At 40.3% G+C, this 10731-nt stretch overlaps 1 protein-coding gene across 1 annotated transcript; it reads right to left on the bottom strand.

Moving 5' to 3' along the window:
- Positions 1-1399: 1399 nt before the first annotated feature.
- LOC306757596 (transmembrane protein 263) lies at positions 1400-9888 on the bottom strand. Its single transcript, XM_079242702.1, has 3 exons — positions 9610-9888; positions 5582-5669; positions 1400-3265 (listed from the first exon to the last, which is right to left on the bottom strand). Exons 1-3 carry the CDS (start codon positions 9814-9816, stop codon positions 2979-2981), a joined length of 582 nt encoding a protein of 193 aa, XP_079098828.1. The 5' UTR covers positions 9817-9888; the 3' UTR covers positions 1400-2978.
- Between the last annotated feature and the right edge of the window lie 843 nt (positions 9889-10731).

Here is a 10731-nt window from a genome sequence, read left to right as displayed (position 1 = left end):
TTTTTTTTTTTTTTTTAAATGGGGGAATTGTTTTTACCATTCCTTTGCAACGGCCAAATAATGAACTATTGTAGATAATGATTCAGTCAATTATTTATGGCTCTTCAGTTTGGAAGTAATCTTAAGTTGAAATTAATTAACAAATCATGAACTTCACATCAACTTTTATCTGAGGAGCAGCTGTTTGATTCTCCCTGGGAGTTAACAAGATACCCAATGCAACAAGGGCTTCCATAAAAAAAAAACAACAAAAAAAACCAAAAACACTCACAACCCCCCCCAAAAACTAAACAAAAAATATCAACAAACAAAGAACTCTGAAGTAAAGAAACCAACATCCAATAAACAAAAACTATCCACCTGCACTTTTTTCAACTCAGTCCAGATGAACCATATGGCTGCAGGTTGGTGGGACAATGCTGAATGTAGTATTTTGCATTGAGTTTGAAATGCTCATTATTGTGACAAACTTGAGAAAAAGAGAGATGAAACAGATATATTCACCTTGCACCACCAGCTGGCTACAAAATTAAACTTAAATGACAAATTCGTTAGCATGACAGCTGGATCTGTTGGAAAAGGAGTAAAGTTTGTCCAACTGAAGAAGAGAAAAGTCAGTCTAAGAGGAGCGTACTTAAAAAACAGCTGCAAGAACAAACTTTGCAGTAAATACATGGAAACATGTCAAACAATCAGTATATTTAAACAATGTAAATATTAGAATATTAGAAAAAATAAAGTTGCTTGGAAATTATGGATATCCTGTACCATGAATTATGATGATTGGGTAATATTGTGTACTTCGTCCTAATTTTGTAATTAAAAAAAGGAAAAAAAACAATCTTGTATTGTGTGAAATATTGTCACAGATCAGATGTTTCAACCTTACAAGAAAAATGTGTTTTGTACTATGAGTCATTCAATTTTTAAATAAAAACCAAGCAGCTATGGCAGCAGAATGGACTTTAAGGGTTATGAACAGTCTTTTTCAGGCTTCGTAGCAACTATTCTGTTGTTTAATCTGCTTAAAACAGAAATGAAAAAAGAAAAAAACTTAATACCATTGCTAAAACCGTCATTGTCCTGCAATTTTCCAAGGTTGAAAAGCCACAACTTTTTGTCAGCCTGGAGGAAACCATCTTACAGCTGCTTCATGGTACTGTGTCACACACCAGCAACTGGATACCAGCACACCGGCTGATTTAGTAAAGTAACAGAAAGACATTATTGGAAGAAGCCAGCAAGAATGGAGAAAGTGACAGAAACAAGAGTCAACATCAGACTGACTTTTATTGGGTGGAGAGAACTCAGAGAAGAAACAGGGTGCAAGACAAATGCTGGATTAGCCGTCGTTAGGGGCCAACAAAGTGCAAGAATCTCCCAAAGTTCAGCAGTGTTGCTTTTAAGTTTTTAAATCAAATCTATTTGACCCTCAAACAAAATTATTAAGCTGCAAATAACCAAAGTAAAAATCTCCTTTAAAACTATCGTAGGTAATCTTGCTCAGAGACATTTTATTTTATTCTGGGTGAAGTGGTTCCTCATCCTGATAGTTGTTTTTACATTTTGTAATCATGAAATATAAGAAATATAGTTGGACCCCTCAGTTTACTGTAAATCTGTAAAAACTCGTTCGGACTGAATTGAAGTTGTAAATTTCTTATTTTTCGTAAGCTTCTTCATGGCTGAAAAAATGCAAGGATTTCCCGACCCGACTCGGTTCATTTGCCTCCTCCTGCTAAACAATCAAGTAAGAGAAAATCGTTGGTCGAAAGAGCTGTGAATAAAAAAAGTCATGGATCACACAAGGAGCAAAACCAGAGTGGGAGGAGCCAAGACAGGGCGCCGCTTTCAGATCTTGCTAGCTCTCCAACATCACCTACCCCAGTTTTAACATTGAATTAAAACAAATAGAAACCGATGAAGTAGGACAGATTTCAGTCAGCATGTTTGGTATTTTTTTTTATCTTCCAAACTACTTTATTGATACATTGGAAAAAAAAATATCACATTAACATTCACATAGTTTATTTCCTTTCGCAATGGTTACAATTAAATCCAAATGTTGCATTGAAATGAGATTGCATATAAACGCTGCCGAGTTTTGCCTGCACAACAGTACAGTGTAAAGCTCTGATTAAAGGAACAGTTCCACTTTTACTGAGTCAGTTGTTCAGACGTCACGCCCTACTCTCACAACTATCGATGAATCAGATACTGCCAAATGTCATCTCACCAGCTCTTACTCAACGTTCAACAGGCCGTTGCAGCATTTTGACGTTTCACACACACTTAATATATTTCACAATGACACAGTTGAAAAGACCTGAGCCCAGTGTTGGCGTAATTCTGAGTGCTTTCAGAGATTTGTTCCTACAACCAGAGCGGAAACTGCCGGGGAAATCACAGCTCCGGGCTCTTTCAGACAACTAACTGGGTCAGACAGACGACTCTAAACTGCCGCATAGCCTCGCTTTCCATGCTGCAACATTCCTGTTTCCACAACACAGATAATAATCATACTAACAACTGAAAAATAAGCAAAAAGACTAAAGATCGGCATTTTAACTTGAAAAGATTTCAGCAAATGTCTGCAGACTGGAGAGAAGAGCAGAAAGAGGACTGGGACAGCCTCAGTCTGAAATGTAAACAGATAAAAAGGTTCGTCATAAAGTCCACCACGTGCCTCACATGTGGAGCCACTCATTAAAACTCCACTCCAGGATACACTGAGATTGTTTGAAGCATTTTGGTTGCCATGGTATCATAGTACAACTACACATTTAAGTGTCAAACACCGTTTTTTGCATCAAAGTCTGGATATTATAATGCTGAAACAGCGACTATGCTGAAAGGCACTGCTGTGTCTGACGGGCAGAGATCAGCTGGCAGCGTCTCTCCGTTGGCTCAGGGCGGGGCAAATCCATCAATCGATCCTTTTCATCCAAATCATCGTCACCATCATCCTCCCCCCTCCCTCACTCGGCCTTGTCTTTCCTCTTGGCTGTGAACGGGACTTTACTGGCTACTGTCGAGCCCACACTGGAGACGCCACCGGCCACAGCGGACACGCCGCCCTTCACAAGCCCCACCCCCACTGAGGGAACCGTGGTCACGGCCGACTTGGTGATCTCTAGACTCTTGCCTCCCACCCAGGCCACTCCACCAACTGCTGCACCAACAACGCCCTTGGTGACGTTGAAGAGGCCGCCGGTCACCCGCCACACCATGCCGGGAGGAGCCACCGCATGGTCTTTACCAGATTCTGAAACACATCAGACATGCCATTAGTCACATGTAGCTTCTGACATGTCTCCAGAAACATGCCATTTAGTTTAATTCCTTTGTTTTGTTTTGTTTTTTTAATTCTGTGGATGAAAGAAAATAAGTCATGTTCGAACAATCATGATACTAAAACTTTTGCCGAAAATGCAAAGGAAACACGAAATCCTGGCCTGTTAAGCTGAAAGCAATGAAAACTGGATTCCTGTGAGTTCTGTTTACGCTGGATGAGCATCAACCTGTATTAGACTTAAATACACATCAAACTGCATTGTTTTATATTATATTTATCTGACACATATAGTGAATAGTGTTTCTCATAGCCTACATTTCATCATGGAGTTCCACAAGACTGAGAAACCTGCAGCAAATCAGGTGCATGAAACATAAATCTGCATCACTGTGTAGACATACAGATATATAGATAGGATTGTCTATAATGTATTTTTAGTCTACAAATATATGTGTGTGTATATATATATATATATATATATATATATATATATGAATGATGTGAGGATATGTGTGTGTATTTCCAGTTTTATTAAATTCTTAGTTTTATGCTCAAAATAACATGATACTTAACATGTTATTTTGAGCATAAAACTAAAAATTTGATGAAACTGGATTTATATTTTATGTCAAAAACTTACTTTGAACGCTACTGTCAACGTCAATATGTTGAAGGGCAGACTGGCAAAGTTTTGGTTATTAATGAACTGTGTAAAAATGTTTTTGTTTTTTTGTTTTTTTTTGCTAGAGTGCTTTGAAAAGTGACTGATCTGATCACATGATCATGCACTTTTACAAGTTTTAGACTAGACTTCATGCTCTTAAAAAGCTCCACTGCATATAAAGGATGTCAGAGTTTCTGATCTTCCCAACAGATCACTTCACTCTCAGACTGTAGGTTTACTTGTTTGTACAGGTCATAAAAACCTGATAATGGCCAGTTATTAGGACTTTCTTTTTCTCTTTAAGACTCTCCTTGTCAAGATCCACTGATGCTTGATGCAGAATACGAACACACAGACGAAAGGATGGACATCGCAGATGAACTGACAGTTTAGTTCGTCTCTTACATCTGTTAGATCTGTGATTTTGTCCATTTTCAAAGGGCTTAGCTGTCAGTCCCTGGACACAGAAAAACAGAGCAATGCCAACAGAAATAGCAGCAGCAGTGATGTGTTTTACGGCTGACATGCAACCAGTGAAGCAAACAAACCAGAGAAGAAGAAGAGCAACCCGAAGAGGACGACGCAGAGACTGCCAAATAAAAGGAAGATGACGTAGAAGAAGAAGATGAGGTGAATGAAAACTGTAGACATGGCGGGAACATTAGAAGAAAGGCTATGTGAGTGTCCAGAACTACGGCCTCCAACTGATGTCAAAACGCAGCAGTGAACTGAACTCTTCATTAGGGGATGAACTGACTCAACAACCATGGCAACGGAAAAGATGCATGAGGGCGGCGACATATGGCAACTATTGAAAAATGGGCGGCACCCCCATTGTTACATCGGTGAGTACAAATGGACCTTACGATAAATCGTGACGAGCGCTGGCTTCGGTAGCCCTGTAGAGGTCGGCAACGCCAGTCCTGGAGCGTCGCGGTCCTGCAAGTGTTGCGAGTTTCCCTGCTGCAACACACCTGATGCACATCAGACTTAATAAGTGGACATGTGCAGAGATTGACATCAAACTCGACATAAGCCTGCCAATTAGCCACTGATTCCAGTCAGGCACGTTGCAGCAGGGAAACTCCTAACATTTGCAGGACTGTGGCCCTCAGGGGCCGGTGTTGCACAGCCCTGCCCTGACCCATTCCCACAAAAACAAAATGTTTTAGTGGGAAACAGTTGCCGTGAATCTCAGTAATGTTTGCAAAAAGGTTCATAAAGCCTCGCTGGTCAGAAGTATAACAACAGCTGAGATTAAAAAAACAAAAATAAATCCCTAAAGGTGACATTTTTGTTGATTAAAACCAAGAGCCTTTCTTAAAACTTCTGCTGAGCAGCAACTCAAGAGTCAGATTTCTGCATTTCCTCTGAAGGGTCATGGTGGCTGTGGTTGGACCGTCATGGTGGCCTGGGGTCACAGAGGGCAACTACACTGGTGCAAAATCTCTCAGTGCAGAGACACAAATAGCAAACTAGAGCTGAAGCCACTCTTACACAAACAAGCACATTCCCCTGACAAACCAAGTGCTTCTGAAATAGCAGCAGGCAACAAGTGAGCGCAGATTACAGCATATTCCCTGCTGATGTCTCAGCATTTAGACACACCCTGGAGGGCTTACCCTCTGGAGACTGGCTGTTGGCTGGTTCAGCTTCATCTAAGGCCAGGCTGGTCCCAGGTTGGGGCTCCACATTGACACTGTTTACGTCCTGGAAAAAACACAAATACCGCAGACTGACATAAATTATTCAACCTAGATATACTGTAAACTTTTAGCACTTAAAATGTACCAATGACTTTGATCATTGATGCCTTCCATAATATATATGTATGTGTATATCTATATCTATCTATCTATCTATCTATCTATATATGAGCACAAGTTTTAAGTGTTTTAAAAAAGGCGACAGAGGAAACATAATAGGGTTGGCAGAAACTTGAGCAGCAGAGTTAATGTGGATTTATGATTCAAACAATAGAAATGAATCACAGGTTCCTCTTGGCTTACAGTCTTTGAATTTAACATGACACGAACAACCAAAACAAAACACAGAGAGATAGACAGATATTGGGTACTTAGTTATTTCTTTTAGTTGCAGTACTCTGAATTACCTGGGTAGAATGTGCAGCTCTATATCTAACTCTTATTTTACTCTAACCATAAAACATTTTTGTATCAATATGTAAATTTGTAACAAAACCAGTATCTCAGTCACTACTGGAAGTGCATATCATAGAACCCGTCATACACACTGGTCACATACGTGTCGGTGTCACACAATAGGGGAGCAACAGGATGGACATTTTATTTTTAATCATAATTCTCTCTGAGTAGTTTTAAATATGGATTTTTTTTATTTTTTTCATTTTAGGGGCCAAAACCAGAATTGTTTGTGGACGATGGAGCAAAACATAAAGCAAAGTCTGTGCATGTATGCAAGGACAAGTATTTTGGCTGTACCCTGCATCGAACACTAGTATAGTTCATACATCCAATTATGCAACCATAATGCAACTAAATGGGTATGTTCATGTCAACCGTCACCACCCATGAAGCATGAATGCTTTACGTTGGCAAGGTTGCTAGGTAATACATCCAGTAGAGGGCAGTGCTGAGTTGAGAATTCGCATTTGAGTCCTGAGGCCAGTTTCAGACAAAAAGCGGAGACCGTGGTAACACAGTCTCAAAAACATATCAGGAGAGGCAGTGCATGACCCTTCATGAGGGTCAACCATCTCTCCTGCCTTGTTGCTCTTTGTTCCTACCTCTGGTTGCAAGTAAGCTAAACCACACAACACTGTCGTCACTATTTCAGGTGGTACCGCTCCGTTTTTTCTGTTCATGTATCGGCAAGCTCTGGCAATGTACTAAAACATGCAATACATGAAGGTATATGAGGCAAAGAAGGCTCAGTGCATCCACACATTTAACTTTAAGAATAAAAATGGGCCTTAAGGTTAAGCAAATGTTTACATACAAACGTTTTTCATGGCTGTTTTAGGGCTTTGGCTTTGTTTTAGGCAATCAAGAAATTAATGCTGGGCTTTTAGAAGCTACAAAATTTATGTAACTGGCAAGGGCAGCTTCTGAAATGGTAAAGATGGAAGAGAGTTTCTAAAATAAGTTTGTTTATAAAGTCTGAAATGACCCAGATCTTCGCCATGCACCACTGCCACAGTTGTGACTAACATGCTTGTCACAATAGCTGGTGAGAGGTCAATACCATTTTTGAAGCTCAGTGAGAAATGCTAAAGTACCGCATGTGGAAACAAATCAGACTATTATGAGCGTGCATGAAGGAAGATGATTGAGAAAGAGTGGGACTGCTGCCAAAGGGGAGTTCTGTCCACCAGTAACTACACACCCGAGTTGGCTCTATGGTCTCGTCACCCACAAGCCTGAGACTAATTACCCACAAATGATACAGAGGATGTTGATGTTCACACCCTGCAATTTCAGCACCTCCATCTGAGTTCTGTAATCTGCCCCCTTGTGGACTCCTCTGGTAACAACTTGAACAGGAATGTGAACATGATGTAGTTAGTGTCTACATGAAGTTATAAAAGAAGTATATTCTCTACCTAAAGCCTCATTAAGGCTCCTTTTGTAAATACTTCAGCTGATTTAAGTCATATATTTTAATGGTTCCTTTACGTACACATGGTTGTTAGGCAACACATCCACAAGAGGGCAGTGTAGAGTTCAGTTTGCGTCTGAGTGCCGACATTCGTTTCGGACAACACCACGTAGCAACAGTAGATCATAGTAATGCCTGCTCGGTGTATATACTGCCTAAATGAGTTGCAGCTCCTTTTTTTCATTGGTTGCATGTGAACTGTTCTGTGCAACGCTGTCCCCATAGTTTCCAGTTCTCCTACTCCATTTGTCATGTCTGTGCATCCGTAGACTCTCAAGAGAACAGATCAAAATATGCATGTGAAGGATGCAGAAGACAGATATGAGTCTCCATTTGCATGTAAATTTACTGTAAAGCAGGTCTGGTCCTCGAGATCCGCAGCCATGCAAGTTTCCCTGCTGCGAAACACTTGACTGTAATTAGTGGCTAATTAGCAGACTTGTACAGAGTTTGATGTTAAGCTCCTCACAGGTCTGCAAACTAAGTCGGATGTGTCAGGTGTGTTGCAGCAGGGAAACTCCCTCAGCTCAGCAGGACCAAAGTTGGCCACCGCTGCCGTAAAGCATAAATGAACTTTGAGTACTCAGGAACAGAAGCAGGACCTGACTGATTTACCCCAAACATCCCTGTTAGTGTTTGGTGTAACATACAAAATAAAGAAACATTACTTAAAAGCTCATCTTTGGCGAAAAGGGTATGCTGAAAAAAAAACAAAACCCACTATCCTTGTAAAATTCCCTGCAGAGAGAGAAATGAATTCTACTCTATTATTCTTGACACATCCATGTAGTTTCCTGCTGGGTAATACTGCCTTTTTGCACAATGGGAAACGAAGGACCTGGTGTTCCAGGGGTTTGACCCATGCTAGAGACTAGAGTAAAAGTCAAGACATTATGGTCTTTGTTACTTTCCCTGGCTATTTGTTATTTTAATGCAATTCTAAACCAAACAGCTATGATTTCTCACAAAGAAATCCTGAAGTTAGATCTTATACTAGTAGTGGAGAAACTGAAGTCCCTAATTTGAGACTGCCTCCAGGCTGAGTTGGAGAAGTTAATTAAAGAAGATTTGTTCTGAACTATGCTCTGAATGTAAAACAGACTGGAAGCCTCGCTGTGTGCAGGCTCTCGTTACAAAACCCAAATATTCTGGCATCAAATCTCAAGAATTCAGGATTGTGGTTGTTGGTGTTGAATCACGTGTCAGTGTTTCTCTGCATTTCAAGTGCAGATTTCATAGCTGATCAATATGAAGGTAGAGTTGTTTTCTTCCTGGTTTGCAGCTGAAATACAGTTTCATAGGGCTAAAACCAGCTGGGCCCAGAGTCATGCTTAAACATGTCATTATCTTACATATTTAGCACACTCTAAATTCCACGTTATGATGGGATTTGTAAAGGTGTGACTTGTTATTCAGCTGAAACATTTGATTAAAAAGTTTCTTCCATTTGTTTTTTTTCTTTTTTTTCTTTACTTAACTTTAAATGTACAGAGGCTTTTTACTCATGTTTTATGTATAAGAAGTTAACAGCAGAAAACATGAGGAGGCCGTGACACTCAGTTGTGAAGGTTTCCAGCTTGTGACCCTTTCAATTAACCAAGGCCTCCTTCTTCTGATTCAAAGAGCTAAACAAACAGCAACTCAGCTGTAAGATCACAGGTCTGATTCCTCACAAAAAAAATAGAATAAAAAAAATAAATAAAAAAAAGCAAAACAAAGATATTTCCCTCATTTTTGTCTTTTTCTTGTGACACCAGAACCTAAAGGTTTGTCCCACTGCTGATGTTTGTTATCAATAAAGTCATAGAGTGTGTAAAATATTTGCCATCAGCGGATGATTGCGTGAAATCTGCGGCGACGCCTCTTTCAATATGATGACTGGAAAATGACCATTTATTTCCTAAATACTGTAACTATCAGCGCGGTAGAAAGCGGAGAAATGCAGCCACATGCGGTTAGAACAGGTTTTTCTAGTATTTTCTGACACATTTAGACACTAATGAGCGCTTACCTTCACCATTGTTCCCAGTTGTTCTCCTCTCAAAACACACCTGGCAGAGGAAACTGAGACAGCAGCTTGCTTCAGACTCAAACTGTGCTGAGAGAAAAGGCTTGGTGTGTGTGTGTGTGTGTGTGTTTGTGTGTGTGGCTGAGTAAAACAGCAGCTCGAGCTGACAACAGCTTCTTCTTCTTCTGAGTTTTCTCGCCTTAAATGCATCAACAAGCAGCCTTCCAACTTTCTCCGGACTCCGCGCGGAGCTACGCAGCTTTCTTCTCTCTGCTGGTTCTGCCGACGTGGCGCCTTCACCACGAGCACGCACACACGTACACGCACAGTCAGACGCGTCTGTGCGCTAAACACAACGTGATATTTCCGGTTGTGGATTTCAAAGTAAAATACTTTAGTATTCAAGGTTAGAAATGATGGGAGAGTGATGTTTCCAAGAGCCAAGGGTTCCTAAATGTCTCTTCGTCGTAGTACAGAGGGTGGCCCATTTGGGTCCTCGGGAGCCATAGCTCTGCAATTATTAGGAGTTTCCCTGCTGCAATATACCTGGTGCAAATCTGTGAGTTATTAGCAGACTAGAGCTTGATGTTAAATCTTTTTGCAGCAAATCTTCAGACTCACACCTCAGCGGAAACCCATTCAATTAACCCGTCTGCTGCTGCATCAGTAAACACACATATAACTGCTTTAAACTGAATTTAACTATCGTTGCACCAGATGACACTGGTAAGTTATGTCTGTGATGGTTTAAAGCACTGTTTTTCAGTGATTTTTGAGCCAAGGCACACTTTTTTTTCACAGAAAAATCACAAGGCACACCACAAACCAAAATGTTTTTTTTTTGTTTTTTTTTTAAAGTCCATATTATTATTATAAAGTCCATCTTGTCAAAGCCTCTTAATTAGAAATCAGCTTAACACAAGAAAAGGGAATTTTATTATCTTTCACTGGGGCCTGTTTGGATGAACACAGAGTTGCTTTTTAGACCAATTTGGTTGAAATTGGGTAATTTCTCAGGGCACACCTGATAATCTCTCACGGTACACTGGTGTGCCACGGCACAGTGATTGAAAAACACTGGTTTAAAGGAATGCATCTCTTCTTGGTGCAATAAAAAAGAATCCG

The sequence above is a fragment of the Telmatherina bonti genome, assembly GCF_933228915.1.
Source record: "Telmatherina bonti genome assembly, chromosome: 6".
NCBI lineage: Eukaryota > Metazoa > Chordata > Actinopteri > Atheriniformes > Telmatherinidae > Telmatherina > Telmatherina bonti.
The sequence above is the reverse complement of the archived record's forward strand: the minus strand, read 5'-3'. Positions and strand labels throughout refer to the sequence as shown.

What these genes read in the sequence shown, in the direction of transcription:
- LOC306757596 (XM_079242702.1), bottom strand. Translation starts at nt 9,816, where the DNA reads ATGCATTTAAGGCGAGAAAACTCAGAAGAAGAAGAAGCTGTTGTCAGC. An exon ending in AACTGGGAACAATGGTGAAG is followed by an intron (nt 5,670 to 9,609) that starts GTAAGCGCTCAT and finishes TGTTTTTTCCAG; the next exon opens with GACGTAAACAGTGTCAATGT. An exon ending in CAACAGCCAGTCTCCAGAGG is followed by an intron (nt 3,266 to 5,581) that starts GTAAGCCCTCCA and finishes GATGTGTTTCAG; the next exon opens with AATCTGGTAAAGACCATGCG.